The sequence below is a fragment of the Gadus morhua genome, chromosome 21 (assembly GCF_902167405.1).
Source record: "Gadus morhua chromosome 21, gadMor3.0, whole genome shotgun sequence".
NCBI lineage: Eukaryota > Metazoa > Chordata > Actinopteri > Gadiformes > Gadidae > Gadus > Gadus morhua.
The window spans coordinates 75,608-93,323 of record NC_044068.1 but is presented as its reverse complement, the minus strand read 5'-3'; the positions used below and the strand labels follow the sequence as shown (position 1 = coordinate 93,323).

At 52.8% G+C, this 17,716-nt stretch overlaps 2 protein-coding genes across 2 annotated transcripts; one reads left to right on the top strand and one right to left on the bottom strand.

Annotated features, from left to right (window-relative positions):
• Positions 1-8,493: 8,493 nt before the first annotated feature.
• LOC115533985 (E3 ubiquitin-protein ligase TRIM39-like) lies at positions 8,494-13,254 on the top strand. Its single transcript, XM_030344517.1, has 2 exons — positions 8,494-11,115; positions 11,225-13,254. Exon 2 carries the CDS (start codon positions 11,227-11,229, stop codon positions 12,850-12,852), a length of 1,626 nt encoding a protein of 541 aa, XP_030200377.1. The 5' UTR covers positions 8,494-11,115; positions 11,225-11,226; the 3' UTR covers positions 12,853-13,254.
• Positions 13,255-14,940: 1,686 nt separating this feature from the next.
• On the bottom strand, positions 14,941-17,551 carry LOC115533987 (uncharacterized). Its single transcript, XM_030344520.1, has 2 exons — positions 16,862-17,551; positions 14,941-15,588 (listed from the first exon to the last, which is right to left on the bottom strand). Exons 1-2 carry the CDS (start codon positions 17,292-17,294, stop codon positions 15,332-15,334), a joined length of 690 nt encoding a protein of 229 aa, XP_030200380.1. The 5' UTR covers positions 17,295-17,551; the 3' UTR covers positions 14,941-15,331.
• Positions 17,552-17,716: the final 165 nt, after the last annotated feature.

Here is a 17,716-nt window from a genome sequence, read left to right as displayed (position 1 = left end):
ACCTCGAGGTCAACATCAGCCATGACCTGACTTGGACCGTCAACACCACCGCGACGGCCAAGAAAGGACTTCAAAGGCTTTACTTCCTGAGGTGCTTGAAGAGGGCATGTCTCCCACAAAAGCTGCTGGTGAGCTTCTACAGGTCAGCCATCGAGTCAGTTCTCAAATACTGCATCACCGCATGGTACTCTGGCTGCACCACAGATAATAGGAAAGCTCTCCAGCGCATCATTAAGATGGCTGAGAGGATCACCGGCACCCAGCTCCCCAGACTGGAGGACATCTACCAAACCCGCTGTACTCGGAGGGTTATGGGCATCCTCAGAGACAGCACAAACCCTGGACACTGCCTCTTCACTCTCATGCCCTCAGGAAGACGATACAGGACACTGCCCGCCCGCACTACAAGACTGCAGGACAGTTTCTATCATGGGGCTGTGACACTGCTAAACTCCACACACTCCAACACACTGATACTCCCTATCTCATCTCATGCACACATGATTGCACTATTGCACAGGACCTGGACTTTTTAAAACATTTTATTTGTGTGTGTGTGTGTGTGTGTGTGTGTGTGTGTGTGTGTGTGTGTGTGTGTGTGTGTGTGTGTGTGTGTGTGTGTGTGTGTGTGTGTGTGTGTGTGTGTGTGTGTGTGTGTGTGTGTGTGTGTGTGTGTGTGTGTGTGTGTATTGTGGCAACCCGGGCCCGAGAATGTCCGGGTGAGGCAAGGAATCACCACACGGGGCGGCTGGTTCAAAGCCCGGAGGGCGTTTATTCTGAACAGCGATCTCCCCGGAGGGAAAATGAAAATCATACACTAGCTCCGAGAGCTAGGAAACAGTGAAACAAGGATTGAGCTGTCTCTGGTGGGTCTGCTGGGTCCGGGTGCGGCGCGGTTCTCCTCCCCTCGCTCGTTCCTGGGTCTGGTTGCACTCCCAGCGTCTCGCACCAACTCTCCTCTGGGATCCGGGAAAGCGCCGGTTAACAGCGTGTCTCACTTCCCCCCCCAGGTGTTTCCCATCCCCCTCATTAGTGTGTCGGGAGTGCCGGCCTCTGGCTCCCTCTGTCGGCTGCCGCCGGTACACGCCCTCCACCACCTCTCCCCTGGGCCCTCCAGCCCGAGGGGTTGGGGACGGGTTGCCACACTCCTCCACCGCTGCTTCACGCCCCTGGTAGTCTCCGACCGCCCCTAGGCACATGTCTCGGCGGGACAGGGCGTCGGCGTTGGCATGTTCCCTGCCCGGCCTGTGGTCCACCTGGAACCTGTAGTCCTGGAGTGCCAGGAACCACCTCGTCACCCGGGCGTTTGTGTCCTTCGCGCCGGCCATCCACTTCAGTGGTGCGTGGTCGGTCACCAACGTGAACTCCCGTCCCAGGAGGTAGTACCTTAGTTTGTCCAGGGCCCACTTGATGGCCAGGGCCTCCTTCTCCACGGTGGAGTAATTCCTCTCGTTGGGGAGGAGCTTCCGGCTGATGTATGTCACCGGGTGTTCTTCTCTCGCCCGCACCTGGGAGAGTACCGCTCCTAGCCCCACCTCGGATGCATCTGTGTGGACTATAAGGGGCAGAGAGAAATCAGGGGTTATCAGGACGTGTTCGGAGCAGAGGGCGCTCCTCAAGGTTTCGAAGGCCCCCTCTGCTGCCTCCGACCACTTCACCCGGTCAGGTAACGCCTTCCGGGTCAGCTCGTTCAGGGGGCTCGCCATAGTGGCGAAGCCGGGGATAAACCTCTGGTAGTACCCTACCAGGCCCAGGAACGACTTCACCTGCTTCTTGGTGGTGGGCCGGGGCCAGTCCCGGATGGCGGCGACTTTGCTGTCCTGCGGCCTGACGTTCCCCCGTCCCACCCGGTAACCTAGGTACGCCGTCTCCTCCAGCCCCAAGCGGCACTTGGCGGGGTTGGCGGTGAGTCCGGCCCTCCTCAGCTCCGCCAGGACTGCATGTCCCAGCTGGCGCTATGAATAATGATGTCGTCGATGTACGCGGCCGCATACGCCTGATGAGGCCGCAGGATCTGGTCCATCATCCGCTGGAAGGTCGCCAGGGCGCCGTGGACACCGAACGGCAGGACCGTGTACTGATACAGCCCCCCCGGGGTTGCAAACGCCGTTTTTTCCCTGGCGTTCCGGGTGAGTGGCACCTGCCAGTACCCTTTAGTGAGGTCCAGGGTGGTGAGGTAGCGGGCTGGTCCCAGCCGCTCGATCAGCTCATCCACCCTGGGCATGGGGTAGGCGTCGAATTCGGACACCGCGTTGAGTTTCCGGAAGTCGTTGCAGAACCGGAAACTGCCGTCGGGTTTGGGGACCAGGACGACCGGACTGGACCAGGCGCTGCGAGACTCCTCGATGACACGGAGACGAAGCATTCGGGTGACTTCCTTCCGGATGGCGATCCGCCGGGCTTCTGGGACCTGGTAGGGGGGGACGCGCACCGTGATGCCGGGCGCCGTTTTGATGTCGTGTTGCGTTCTGGTAGTTCTCCCGGGCAGCTCGGAGAAGACATCCTGGTGCTGGAGGATGACCTCCTCAAGGTCCTGCTTCTGGGCGGGACTGAGATCTTCCCCCATGGGGACTGCCGGTATGTCGCACCGGGCGGCCAGGGCGAGGGTAGCCGGCGCCGTCGGGGTCGGGTTCGCCCTCCACTGCTTCAGGAGGTTGACGTGGTAGAGTTGGGTGGGTTTTCGTCTCCCGGGCTGCCGCACCCGGTAGTTCACCGACCCCACCTGTTCCATGACCTCGTACGGGCCCTGCCACTTGGCCAAGAATTTACATTCCGACGTCGGGATCAGCACCATGACCAGGTCTCCGGGTCGGAACAGGCGTAGCTGGGCCCCGCGGTTGTAGACCCGGGCCTGGGCCTGCTGGGCCTGCCGAAGGTGGTCCCGGACGATGGGCCAGACCTGGGCCATGCGGTCCCTCACCTGCTCCACATGGTCGACCAGGGTGCGATCGGGGGAGGGTCGACTCTCCCACGCCTCTTTGGCGAGGTCGAGGAGCCCCCGGGGTCTTCTCCCGTATAACAGCTCGAAGGGGGAGAACCCTGTCGAGGCTTGGGGCACTTCGCGGACTGCGAAGAGCACATGGGGCAGGAGCTGGTCGCAGTTTTTTCCGTCGGCGTCCATGACCTTCTTTAGCATCTGCTTCAGTGTCTTATTGAAGCGCTCTACCAACCCGTCGGTCTGTGGGTGGTACACCGAGGTCCGGAGCTGGGAGACCTGGAGGAGACTGAGCAGTTGTTTCATGACCCGGGACATGAAACAGGACCCCTGGTCCGTTAATACCTCCCGGGCTATCCCCACCCGGCTAAACAGTAGCATTAGCTCCCTGGCTACTGCCTTGGTGGTGGCGGCGCGGAGGGGAAGGGCTTCGGGGTATCTGGTGGCGTAATCTACAATAACCAGGATGTATCTATGCCCCCTGCTGGTCTTCGGGAGCGGGCCGACAATGTCCAGCGCTATCCGCTCAAAGGGGACCTCAATGATCGGCATGGGGATCAGGGGGTTTCGTGCTGTGGGTCTCGGGGCCGTACGCTGGCATTCCGGGCAGGACTGACAATAGCGGACTACATCCCCTTTCACCCCGGGCCAGTAAAACCGTGCTAGCACTCTTTCCCTGGTTTTATCCATGCCTAGGTGAGCCCCTAGCAGGTGAGAGTGGGCCATGAATAGCACCTTACTAATGTAGGGCCGGGGTACTAGTAATTGTTCTACCACTTCCCCCCCTTTTTCGACAACCCGATATAACAGACCCCCCCTGGTGCTGAAGTGAGGGTGTGGGAGGCGACTCACCGAATCCCTCGCTTGTCCCTCATGGGCGAGGACGTGGCTCCAGGCGTGCTTTAGGGCGTCATCCTGTAGCTGGGCGCTGGCGAACTGTCCGGGTCGATGCGTTCTCCCCCCCCTCCCGGTCGGGAGAAAATCCGAGAACTCGGGGAGCTCTCGGAGCCTCCCGGTGGACCGGACTGCTCGGTTGCCGTCAGGGTGTCCGGCGTGTCCAAGGGCGGTCCCGGCGTCACCACTCGGTGGGACCCTCCCGCCGAGCGCGCTGGGGTGCCTGGCGGGGTGGGTCCGTCCGCCGTCCTCCTCCGATGCCTCCGCTGGGGTTCCGGGGGCCGGCCGAGCCCCGTAAGCAGGTCGGACCGTCCGCCCGGTCCGACGTGATGGATCTCGCCGGAGCCGGGAACTCGGGCCGGTGTTCAGCAGGCGGGTGAGCAAGGGGCAGTCCCTGCCGATGAGCAGGGGTACGGGCAGGTTGGGCACGATCCCGGCCCGCGTCACATACACCCCTCGGGGGGTCCTCACGACCACGTGGCACGTGTCGTAGGTGCGGGTGTCCCCGTGGACGCACGCGACTTCTATGGGCTCGCCCCTCCGTCCCCCCTCAAGGTCTGGGCGTAGGAGGGTGACCACACTGCCGGTATCTAGTAGGGCCTCCGTGTCCTTCTTCCCCACCCTCACCGGGATCGTTGGGGCTCCGGATGTCTGGTGGGCCCAGCAGTTGGTCAGCAGACACGGTCCTGGTCGTCCCCCGTCGGCGAAGGCCGACGGCATGGACACGTCCCGGTTCCCGGTGCACTGTCGGGCTAGGTGTCCGGTTTGCCCACAAGTGTAGCACCGTCGGTCCTCCCGGAGCCCCGGGGCGACGCTCTGTGGTCTCGGTGGGACCCCCTGTTGTCCGGCCCCCGGGCCTCGCTGGTCACCGCGCGGCTCGGCGGCCCGTGACGGGGTCCGGGGCCCGCCCCCCAACTGTTGGGCCACCTGCCAGTTTTCCAACTGTCGGATCAGCTCATCCACGGTGTCGGGGCGGTGGTGCGCGAAGGTTCTCCGTGAGTCTGGGGGGAGCTGACGGATGGTATTGTCTATAAGGACCTGATCCAGGATGCTGGGTCCTTCTCCCGTAGTGAGCCACCTCCGTATCAGCCGTCCGTGCTGGGAGATCTGCGCGCGCACCGCACCTCGCATGTCGAATCGCCAGACATGGAAGCGCTGGGCTCTGGCAGCGAGGCTATGACCATAATAGGCCAGGATGGCCTGCTTCAGGGTCGGGTACTGGCTGGCGTGCTCCGGCGTCAGGTCCTGGCTGGCCTGCTGGGCAGGTCCGGTAAGAAAGGGAGACAGGATGTGCGCCCACTGGTCCTCCGGCCACTGCTCCCGTCGGGCCTCTCGAATACCTCCAAGTACGCCTCCACGTCGTCGTCCGGTCCGAGCTTGGTGAGGCGGCTGGTTGGAGCGGCTGTCGGAGCCTCGCGCCCCGCTTGCTGGGTGAGCCTTATCACCGCCTCTCGGAGAAGAGCGAGGCTCTCCGTGGTGTCTCGCTGGTGCCGCTGTGCGGCGGCGGCGGCGGCTTCCGGGTTCTGCATCGGGGTTGGGCGGGTGATTCCTTATAATCCGTAGCGAGGTCAAGTTGCCTGCGTTCTCCACCATATGTGGCAACCCGGGCCCGAGAATGTCTGGGTGAGGCAAGGAATCACCACACGGGGCGGCTGGTTCAAAGCCCGGAGGGCGTTTATTCTGAACAGCGATCTCCCCGAAGGGAAAATGAAAATCATACACTAGCACCGAGAGCTAGGAAACAGCGAAAACAAAGATTGAGCTGTCTCTGGTGGGTCTGCTTGGTCCGGGTGCGGCGCGGTTCTCCTCCCCTCGCTCGTTCCTGGGTCTGGTTACTCTCCCAGCGTCTCGCACCAACTCTCCTCTGGGATCCGGGAAAGCGCCGGTTAACAGCGTGTCGCGCTTCCCCCCCCCCAAGTGTTTCCCATCCCCCTCATTAGCGTGTCGGGAGTGCCGGCCTCTGGCTCCCTCTGTCGGCTGCCGCCGGTACACGCCCTCCACCACCTCTCCCCTGGGCCCTCCAGCCCGAGGGGTTGGGGACGGGTTCCCACAGTATATGTGCAGGGTTTCCCCCAGCACTATCTTGTTAAGGCGGCCGCCTTAACCAGACTAGGGCCCCGCCTTGACTACCAATGTATTGAAAAAAAAAAAAAAAAAAAAAAGATAAAAAAAAAAAAAGATTTCAAAAAATATATATATATTAAAAAAATATATTAAATATACAACATTGACTTCATTCACTCTATGTGTAGATAAAGACAGACCTGCGAAACAGGCTGCAGGGCAAGAGTCTTACAGCCTGCATGAAGATCAGCATCAATGGCCCACCAGTGTCTAAGTTCAATTACAGCAGGGCGCTGGAACTGTTCTTTGCACAGCCACGCAGAATTGCATGCACTGATGCCTCTTGTCGGCTGTGCCGCAAATAAGATCCAAAAAAGGAACTGTAAATAGTTGAATTTGCATACAAAAGTTAAGTGTATTGTCCATTATTTGTATTTAATTTGCACTTTTCTTTAATTTTATTTTGTAGTGTCTGCATGTTTGCACAACATTTGTACCTACTGTTGTTTATTTATATGGAAATAAACAGTCGTTTATTTCATTCATGCGTACTGGCATCTTTGAGCAAAATACCCCCAAAATTTTTCGCCTCGGCGCTTTGCGCCGCGCCAACAACACCACCAACTGCTTACCACCTTGACTGAGACATTTACTGGGGGAAACACTGATGTGTATATATATATTGCTGATACTGATTTATTTATTTATTTTATTTTATTTATAGAACTGTGCAACTGGAGGAGGACTGCTCCAAACAAAATTTCGTTGTCTTGTACAATGACAATAAAGATTATTCTATTCTAGAGTGGGGATTTGACTGGGGATGCAGATTTTCAGTAGAGAAAACTCAAACTGTATTTTTCACCAGGAAAATAATTGAGGATGGGATGAAATTGAGGATGTATGGGAAAGAGTTGGATCATTTAAATATTTGGGAGTTATTTTTGATTCTAGGGTAACATGGGCAGACCATATTAGGAAGATGGAGGATAAATGCAAAAAGGTAATGAATGTGATGAGATGTTTGACTGGTAGGGGTTGGGGAGCGAGCTGTTCAGCTTTAAGACCATATATGTAGCTATGATTAGATCTGTGTTTGATTATGGGTGTGTAGTGTATGGTTCAGCCGCAGTGTCTCTCTTGAGAGAGCTGGACGTGAATCAGGCCAAGGCATTAAGGGTACGCAGTGGGGCTTTAACCATCACCAGTGGACGTGATTCAGGCCAAGGCATTAAGGGTATGCAGCGGGGCTTTAAACCATCACCAGTGCCTGCTCTGCAGGTGGAAATGGGGGACGTGCCACTGGAGTTGAGAAGGAAACAGTTGATGGGGAACTATTGGGCAAATCTGCGAGGGCCCAGTGAGTCTCACCCCACAAAAGGAGTGTTGAAAGAGTGCTGGGTTTATGGGATGTGTGAGAGGAATCCTTTTGGTCGGGTGGGGAATGATATAGTGAAAGAGTTTGGTGTGGGTGAACTGAAGCTTAGTCCAGCAGTGGTATATCCAATAATGCCGCCATGGAGGATGGTGTGGCCAGAGGTGGACTGGTTTGTGTTGGATATAAAGAAGAGAGAGAGAGAACAGATAGACCTGGCTAGTGTTTTTAATATTCATCTTCTTATAGAGTACAGTGAGTATGTTCATGTTTTTACAGATGGTGCCAAACAACCTGAGACAGGAGTGACAGGGTTTGGAGCAGTTGTTCCATCAAAAAGAATAGAGGTTAATAGAAGAACATCTGATAATTTAAGCGTGTATACAGTGGAGATGTTGGGGGTGCTGGTCGCTTTAAAATGGGTGGAATCAAGTACAGTGGAAAGAATTGATCTGTACAGATTCAGCATCAGTTTTGGCAAGTATGAGGTCGTTTTACTCAAGTAGTTGCCAAGGTTTGTTATATGAAGTTCTACAGTCAATTACGAGAATCGTTCAGCAGGGGAGGCAAATACATTTTTTATGGGTTCCAGCTCATGTAGGGGTGAAGGGAAACGAGATAGCCGATAAGATGGCGAAGAAGGCATTGGAGAAGGAAAAAATAGAAATGAATATCAGTTTAAGTATGGCAGAAGTTAAAAGTCTGATATGGGAAAAAGTTAACAAAATGTGGCAAGACAAATGGGACAGTGAGGAGAAAGGGAGATATTTATATAATATTCAAAAAAGAGTTAATGTTAAAATAAGGTATAGTGGTCAGAGGAAGGATGAACACATTTTGATAAGGTTAAGGTTGGGGCACAGTGCACTAAATAAAACAATGAATTTGATAGGAAAACACCGCACTGGATTATGTGAGGGGTGCCAGGTAGAGGAGACAGTGGAACATTTTCGAATGAACTGTAGTGGTTATGGGATGGAGAGGGGAACGTATGAAAAATCAATTGAGAGAATTGGGTATGCAGGAGTATACTTTGGAAAATATTTTAAGATTAGTGAAGAGGAATTGCATAAAAGTATTGTTTGGCTTTTTGAGAGAAACAGGGTTATATGATAGGATATAGAGTAGAAAGAAGGTGTGAAGGAGTGAGTGTTTGGAGACGGGAGGAGGCAATGGAGACGAGGAATAGGAGGAGGACGAGAGGGAGGAGGTGGAGGAGGAGTCGATGGAGACAGGAGGAGGATGACGAGAAGAAGGAGGAGGGTTGAAAGTATTTGGGGAAGCACCAGAAACCCGGGTCGATCAACACCGATGAATCCCAGTTCCAGTCGCAAGTCACCACTATGTCTCTTGTTGTGGTTATGGGGACAGGACGAGAGGACCCAAACGCTGGACAGGGAGGCAGAGACGGGGTGGAAAGGAAATGGGGTCTATTGGAACAAGGGGTAACGACAAGCCGGGGCTAGGCAAGCGGTGGTCAGGCAGGCGAGGGTTCAGTAACAGACAGGCAGGCAGGGGGTAGGCGGTAGGCGTGTGGACGGTGTTGTCATGCAGGCGAGGATTCGGCAACGGGTAAACACGGGGACGGACGGAGAACTACAGAAGAGGGCAAAGGGTTACTGGAGGACAGGGAAAACGGAATGGATTTAGTTTAATGCTGGTAGGACCGATACTGACTGAGGGGATAGTAAAAGAAGAACTGGCGCCGGCTGATTGGAGACCCCGGCTGAAGTAGGGAAAGGCGATTGCAGAATGCAGACAGGTGTGTTGAGAGAGTGAGGACCAGTGGCGCCAAGCGGCCGCTAGGTGGGGGTGTTGGACCGTGTAGCAGGACGTGGCTTGTTTTGCACCGGCTATCTTTTAACTCCAGAAAGAAGAGAACACACATCAACGCATTTGAAGAGGCCAACACAGGTAGTCATTTAGTAAGTCAGGTTCTTTATTGTCCCCAAGGGGATAATTGTTCTCACACAGTCAAGTCAAGTTGGTTTCAGGGCAGCATACATTTGAAGAGACAGAACACAGTGTAGCAACACTGTAGCACACAGATATCAAATAAATTATCTCCACACATATACAACAGATAAACCCTCTTCCCACAAATTCCACAGAAAAACATGTAGACAGAAATAAACATGACATGAACCATATTCAGTGACGAAAAATCTACATATTTTTGTTCCCTGCTATGATAGCTGAGGGGACGAAACCTTTTTTTTATTGGGCTTTTCTCCGGTTCATTACACTATATCTGCGGCCAGATGGGAGTAATTTGAAGAATTGGCAAAGGGAATGGTCAGGGACGCTGACTATTACACGTGCCAGGGGTGCTACAGCGAGCTCATTTGCCTCTGACAGGCTGGGGGGGGGAGGGTGGTTATCTTGGATGCTATGTGTGGGGTTTTGAGGAGTCTGTTTTTGCTGGTGACAGTGAGCAGGGTGAAGCAGCAGGGGGAACAGTACACTAGGAGGGGTTGGATGATGCTTTTGTAGAGGAGTAAGAGGAGGTGGGGGGCCACAGACAGTGATCTCAGTTTGCGTATGACATAAAGCCGTGGATAGGGTTAATGACATGTTGGTTGGAGTTGAGTTTGTTATCTATGGTGAGCCCTAGGTATTTTAAACTGTTGACTAGTTCAACTGGTTGTCCTCTGATGAATGTGCGATTGAGTGTAGGAGGTGTCTTGGCTGTGTGCATGACCTTTTCCTTTGTTTTGTCATCGTTTAACTGGAGATAGTTGTCTGTGCACCACTGTGAAAACTGTGTGGTTGACTGTTGGTATGCTGTGGTGGAATTGTTGTCACTGAGTAGACCTATTATGGCCGTGTCGTCTGCATCTTTATAGTACGTGGTGATGGGGGCTGGGCTGCTGCAGTCATTTGTGTGGAGGGTACACAGAAATGGACTGAGGACGCAGCCCTGAGGTGCTCCGGTGTTGGTGCTGAGGGTTGATGATGTTGCTGTACCTACTTTCACTGCATGCGGTCTGTTGCTGAGGAAATTGTATATCCAGTGAAGGTGGAGTGGAATAATGTCCAGATGTTTGAGCGTCTCGATGACCTGGTGCCGCTGGATTGTGTTGAATGCAGAGGTGGTGTCGACCCACAGGACTGATGCTAAGTGGTTTGGTGTCTGGAGAGGGTGGAGGAGGGAGTGGAGGAGGCACGCCACTGCGTCCTCCGTCCCACGTTTCGGCCTGTATGCAAACTGGTGAGGGTCCAGCTGTGGTCCGACGGTTGACAGGATGAGGTGAAGCATTATCTTCTCCATGCACTTCGTTATGATGGGCGTGAGTGCAACCGGACGGAAGTGGTTGGGCTCTGACTGGCGGGGTTTTGGGGGTATTGGTGCAATGGTTGAGGTCTTCCATAGGTCGGGACCTTTAGCTGTTTTGTATGAATCCAACAAGACGGAGTGGAAGACTGGGCAGAGCTCCGTGGCACAGAGCTTTAGCACCCTTACCGGGATGCCATCCGGCCCCGGGGCCTTGCCAATTTTGCACCTGGCCAGCTGTGGCTGTACACCCTCCTGAGTGAAGGGTGGGTGCTGGGGTTCTACCAGCGCCTTCACAGGAGGCGGTGTAGTCCTGGGTGTCAAACCGGTTGAAGAACCTGTTCAGGGAGTTAGCAAAGTGCATGAACGCAGTGCAGCCATGTGTCGTGTGGGCGGAGCCAGGGGTTAGGGGAGGAGCCAGGGGTTAGGAGAGGAGGGGAGAGGACGTCAGGTAGAGGAAACCAAACTTAAGGTTCAGATCAACCAAAGCACCCGACGTGAAAGCAGTTCTCTCGGTCAGGAGAAAAATAAAACGCATTTTGAAATACGCTGACGGACAGAAGCTACATCAAGGTGAGTAAAGAAGCACAATTTTGAGAAGTTAAAAACACTACTGCCGTTATGGAATTCAAAATATAATAATGGGATTGCTCAATACATAAACCTTGTCGTCTGTGTCTAGGAATGGCCTCTGCTGACACCTCCTGGCCTGAAGAGAACTTTTCATGTTCCATCTGTCTGGATGTGTTCAGCAGCCCAGTTACCACACCATGTGGACACAACTTCTGCAGAACCTGTATTACTAAGTTCTGGGATGAACAAGTCAAGTACAAATGTCCCGTTTGCAACGAGCTTTTCAACACAAGACCTGATTTACGGGTCAATATCCTCTTTTCAGAGATGGTTGATCGGTTTGGAACATCGGTACGAGTAAAAGAGCAGCCTTGTGTTGGACCAGCAGAAGTTCCCTGTGACGTCTGTACTGGGACCCAGCTGAAGGCCGTGAAGTCCTGCCTAGTGTGTCTAATCTCTTACTGCCAAACCCACCTGGAGCCACACCAGAGAGTCGCAGGTCTGAAGAAACATCGGCTGGTCGAGCCTATGGACCGTCTGGACGACAGGATGTGTAAGAAACACGACAGACTTCTGGAGCTCTTCTGCAAGACTGAACAGGTGTGTGTGTGTCTGTTCTGCACAGAGACGGACCACAAGTCCCATCCTGTTATACCTCTAAAGGAGGAATATGAAGTGAAGACGGCCCAGCTGGGGAAGATAGAGGCTGAAGTTAAGCAGTTGATCCAGGAGAGACAAAAAAATATTCAGGAGATTAAAGACACAGTTAAACGCATCAAAGCAGACTCAGACAGAGAGATAGCTGATGGTGTGCAGGTCCTCACTGCTCTGATGCACCGCATTGAAAAGTGCCAGGATGATCTCAACCAAATGGTGAAAGAGAAACTGAAATCCACAGTGAAACAAGCTGAAGACCTCATCAAAGAGCTGGAGCAGGAAATAGAAGATCTGACCAATAGAAGTTCAGAGGTGAAGCAGCTCTCACACACTAAAGACCACCTCCACTTGCTCCAGACCTTCAGATCTCTGAAGGATCCTCCACCCCCCAGGGACTGGACCACGGTGGAGGTCCGTCCTCCGTCATACGTAGGGACATTGAGGAGATCCCTGGATCAGCTGGAGGAGACACTGAACATGGAGATGAAGAAGCTGCGTGATGCTGAACTGAAGATGGTCCAGCAGTATGAAGTGGATGTGACTCTGGATCCTGATACAGCTCATCCCCGTCTCATCCTGTCTGAGGATGGGAAACAGGTACATGATGGAGGTGTGTGGAAGGAACTCCCAGACAACCCCAAGAGATTTACACGGTGGGGAGGTGTTCTCACGAGGCAGAGCTTCTCCTCAGGGAGATTTTACTTTGAGGTCCAGGTTAAAGACAAGACTGAATCGTGGTTAGGAGTGGCCAGAGAGTCTATCGACAGAAAATGTCTGATACTGTTGACCCCTGAGACGGGTTACTGGACTCTTCTCTACTACAAGGATGTGTTGGTATTTAGAGATGACCCTTCTGTCCGTGTCCCTCTGAGAGCTGAGCTCCAGAAGGTGGGGGTGTTTGTTGATTATGATGAGGGTCTGGTCTCCTTCTACGATGTGGAAGCCAGGGTTCATCTCTACTCTGCTACTGGCTGCACCTTCGGTGAGCCTCTCTATCCAATCCTCCACCCAGGTCCCCGTGAACATAAAGGTAACAACTCCGCCCCCCTGATCATCTCACCTGTCAATCAAACAGACTAGGACCTTTGTTTGGTAATAAAATAATCAAACGACCAAAACAACTAATGTTGTTTCCTGAATTAGAATCTCTACTATGTGAGGTCTGAGAGAACTGTATTCATATCTTACTCTTCACTGTCTTCTAAGGAGTAATTCATTAAGCCACGAACACTGTACTATAAAAAATATAACCCATTATAACCTATAAGACTACGCTATAATGTTCAAAGTCTTTTATCGGAGTGTTTTTTTATATTTTTAATTAATGAAAAAAATGTAATCAGATAATGTGAAATGTTGATTTTGATTATCATTAGTTGTTTTAACCAAATAGTAATATTCGTTTATTTTTGAATCATGTTTGACAACACAATATAATGTTTGTAAACTTTTGAGATTTGAATAAAAATGTACTAGAATGAGGACATCTTCTGTGGAATAGTTAAATTCTCAGTAGAATATGTATTCAGTAGAATAGGTACATTCTTGGTACAATGTGTACTCAGTGGAATAGGTACATTCTCAGTACAATGTGTACTCAGAGGAATAGGTACATTCTCAGTACAAGTGGAATATATACATTATCAGTACAATGTGTACTCAGTGGAATAGGTACAGTACATTCTCAGTACAATATGTATTGAGTAGAATATATACATTCTCAGTACTATGTGTACTCAGTGGAATAGGTACATTCTCAGTACAATGTGTACTCAGTGGAATAGGTACATTCTCAGTATAATATTGTGGGAGTGTGTTCTGCTGGTGGCTGGTCTCAGCAGCCTCAACTGGCCCGAGTCCGACTGAGTGGACTCTGGGGGGGGGGGGGGGGGGGCTGCACACCTGTTGGGCATTGAGGGATCAACGTGTGTGTGTGTGTGTGTGTGTGTGTGTGTGTGTGTGTGTGTGTGTGTGTGTGTGTGTGTGTGTGTGTGTGTGTGTGTGTGTGTGTGTGTGTGTGTGTGTGTGTGTGTGTGTGTGTGTGTGTGTGTCCCCCACTTTAACCGCCAGGGGGTACTCTAGTTCTTCAATATAGAGATATATAACTTTAAATGTTTCTACATATGTGTTTTGAATTGTCATACTTATATATACACACACACATATATATGACTTCCAGTTTAAGGGCAGATGATAACGGCCTTCTGAAGCTCCTGTTAGATAGAGTAGTCCCCCCTCTCTCCCTCTCTCACTCTCTCTCTACAAAGGGGCTTTGGAATGGGAAACATTACATTGCCATGGCAAGCCCAAAAATTTAGAATTAAAGATATGTATATGTGCATGCAGAGCTGTGATTATTAAATGTTTAGCAAAAATAAGAAAACGGAAAGAGATTACTTATTGGACGACTGTTGTGACAGTTGCCTCTTCTCAATCAATGGCAGAAATTGTAACCCCGATCAAATTAAACATAAACAGACGGAAGCAAACAGAGAGCAGTGTGTGTGTGTGTGTGTGTGTGTGTGTGTGTGTGTGTGTGTGTGTGTGTGTGTGTGTGTGTGTGTGTGTGTGTGTGTGTGTGTGTGTGTGTGTGTGTGTGTGTGTGTGTGTGTGTGTGTCCCACATTAACCGCCAGGGGGTACTGTAGTTCTTCAAACGATGCAAACTTTACAAAGGAAAATCCCTGAAAAAGCCGGAGGCGTACTCCCATTCACTCCCTCGACTGGTAAATTTCAGTCTTTATAACAAAAATATAGAGATATATAATTTTATATTTTTCTTCATATGTTTTGAATTGTCGTACATATATGCACACACACACATATATATGACTTCCAGTTTAAGGGCAGGTGATAACGGCCTTCTGAAGCTCCTTTTAGGTAGAGTAGGTCTCTCTCTCTCTCTCTCTCTCTCTGTCTCTGTCTCTGTCTCTGTCTCTATACTAAGTGGCTTTGGAATGGGAAACATTTCATTGCCATGGCAACAAGAAAATGTAGAATTAAAGATATGCATATGTGCATGCAGAGCTGTGATTATTAAATATTTAGCAAAAATAAGAAAACGGAAAGATTACTTATTGGACGACTGTTGTGACGGTTGCCTCTTCTCAATAAATGGCAGAAATTGTAAATCTTGCAGAATACTATACTTTATCTTTTATTGAGGTGTTCAAAAATCGAAGAATTCCAAGTAATGTCTAGAAAGTGTTACTGTAGAGATAAATATTGTTTATTATGGACAGGAAGATGAGAGAGTGTACATCACAGTCTCTCCACACACGATCATTCAGTGATTAGAATCCTCCGGAAGCAGCAGATAAATAAACACACGGTATAAATGTGAGTTATATTAAAATATACTCTAGCTGGCCGTCCCCAACGAGAAGGCATTACAGTCAAGGCTCGTGTAGTTCAGAATAACCAGTGCTTTGAGTCCTCTTAAACCATGCAAATGAGTCGATATCTTCGCCTGCTAAATAAAATAACATCGATAAAAATCATCATTCAACAATAATATCCATAAAATAACCTGGTCTTTATTCCACTAAATGCGGTTGGCTCTAAGCCCCGCCCACTAGCCCGAGGGGTCCGGCGGCCATCTTGTCGTCCGCGTGACCAGACGCCGTCGCCACGGAGACGCTCAGCTCTTCCCGCCCGACGAGGAGGCGGGGCCACACCCGGCCGACCTCCTCAGCTCGATCTTCATCAGCTGACCCTCGGAGCGCGACTCCATCCTGGTTACCGTGGCGACGGCCGCGCCCGCCTTGGCGGAGGTCTTCAGGCCCCTGGACATCGGGATCCGGGACGCGGCGCCGGGCTGGGGATCGAACACACGACACCGACCGACGGTCAGGAGGGTGACGGGCAGTGTGGTCAGGGGGAGGGCCTGGGGGCGGGGCCTGGGGGCGGGGCCTGTTCACCGCTCAGGACCGCGTTCAGACGACCACTGACCGATGTGAGGACCGCAGAGTCCCTCGCCGGCTGAACGAGACCCAAGACTCACCTGGTCAGAGGTCACCTGGACTCTGCAGGTGAACTCCTAGACTCCGCCCAGCAGGGCTGGCTGTGCAGAGAGGTCTCAAGCCCCTCCCCTCCGACTGGTTGTATGTTGTACATCCTGGCACTTAATGTACGCACTTATTGTGTGTTGTATTGAGCAATAGTACTTAGTTATGTAGCAGCTTATCCTAGCTATCTCTGTTGAGTACGGGGAACGGGTTAACCTAGTGATTGTTGGTGATTGGCACTTGGTATTATGAACATCCTTATTGTACCGACAGAGATTTATTGTTTTACTTTCTAAAGACGAAAACACTTATTGTAAGTCGCTCTGGATGAAAGTGTATGCTAAATGACCGAGTCCGACATGTAAATGACGTAACGGTGTGCTCAGTGAAGCACTCTGAGGCTGTACCTGGGATGAAGGGGGATACAAAGAAAATGAAATAGAATTTAACGTCATGCATGAACGCATGTCAACATGAGTAGTGTGATGTGGTCAGCTGCTCTAGGGGGAAACACACCTCCCTTGATATCATTAAAAACCTTTCAGACCCAACTGCCATCAAAGGTGAAAAACTATACGACCGGGTGTGGGTGTGATTAGCCGTTACAAGCCGTTTTAAAAAGATGCCTCTTCTGACATCACTAGTGGGCGTGTCCACCTAGATGTGTGCTGGATAGATCAGTCTACCAGCCCACCCAGTGGACTGTAGCCAACGTTGCTCATCTATCCGTCGTACATCTAGGCGGACGCGCCCACCTGTGTTGTTAGAAGAGGCATCTTTTCAGAGCGGCTGGTAACGGCTAATCACCCTCACACCTGGTGGTGTAACATGTCACCTTTAAACACTGTTCAGAGGAATGTTCTCTTTGAGACTCAACTCATTCCTCAACAAGAGCCTCTTTACAAACTGAGGAAGAAACCGTCCAATCGGAGACCAGAAGGACCCAGGCGGGGGTCACAGGTCACCGAGCGGTGGTCAGAGGTCACCAAGCGGGGGTCACAGGTCACCCAGCGGGGGTCACAGGTCACCCAGCGGGGGTCACAGGTCACCCAGCGGGGGTCACAGGTCACGGGGGGTACTCACCGGCGGCTGCGTGGGCCGGCAGGTTGCCGAGGTGATGGGCGTGATGGTGATGCTGCTCGTCATCTTCCCTGTCGCCGTGGCGCCGGCCTGGCGAGGGGACCGGAGGACCGTCCCCGTGGAGGTCTCCCTCCCCTCGGCCACGCCCAGCGTCCGGACGCTCAGCCCCGGGCCCCTCCCCCGGGCGCGGCCCCGCCGGGCCCAGGTGGATGTGGATCCGGTTGTCCTCGGTGGTGGTGATGTTGGACTTCCTGCCCGGGGCGGGCTGCTTCTCCGGGGTCAGCCTGAAGACGCTGCGGCCGGGGGTCCCGTCCCGGAGCTCCGGGGGTCCCGACGCCTCCTCCAGCACCGGGGCGGTGCTGACGGAGAGGACGGAGACCGGGGAGCGGGCGCCGGGGCTCCGGTCCGGGGACGAGGCCCTGGAGACGGTCGTCATGGTGACCGTGGAACAGCGGCCCCCCGTCGACCCGGGGCGGGGCCTTGTCCGGCGGCCCGCCCGCCCGCCTCCTTCTTCTTCATCCAGGGGATCCAGGACCTCCTGGCGGCCCCCGGCTCGGCCGCCGCCGCGGGGGGGTAGCGCTCCGGCACGGCGGGCTGCTTCAGCCCCTGCTGGCGGAGGTTGCTCATGAGGTGGTTCTCCTCCAGCACCGAGTTCCTGATGAAGCCGGCGGGAGTCTCCTCCTCCTCCTCCTTCCTCTTCCCCCTCCCCCTCCTCCTCCTCCTTCCTCTTCCCCCTCCCCCTCCCCCTCCTCCACCTCCACCTCTTCCTCTTCCTCTTCCTCCTCCTCCTCCGTGTAGCGCGCCACGGCGTCCGTCTGCATCTCTGTCTCCGGCCTTCAGTCTGTGATGTGCTGGGCT

Bases quoted from the DNA above. Each gene is read 5' to 3' on its own strand.
- LOC115533985 (XM_030344517.1), top strand. From the start codon at position 11,227: ATGGCCTCTGCTGACACCTCCTGGCCTGAAGAGAACTTTTCATGTTCC.
- LOC115533987 (XM_030344520.1), bottom strand. From the start codon at position 17,294: ATGACGACCGTCTCCAGGGCCTCGTCCCCGGACCGGAGCCCCGGCGCC. The intron at 15,589-16,861 runs GTGAGTACCCCC...TTCGATCCCCAG, and splicing joins GCCGGCCCACGCAGCCGCCG to CCCGGCGCCGCGTCCCGGAT.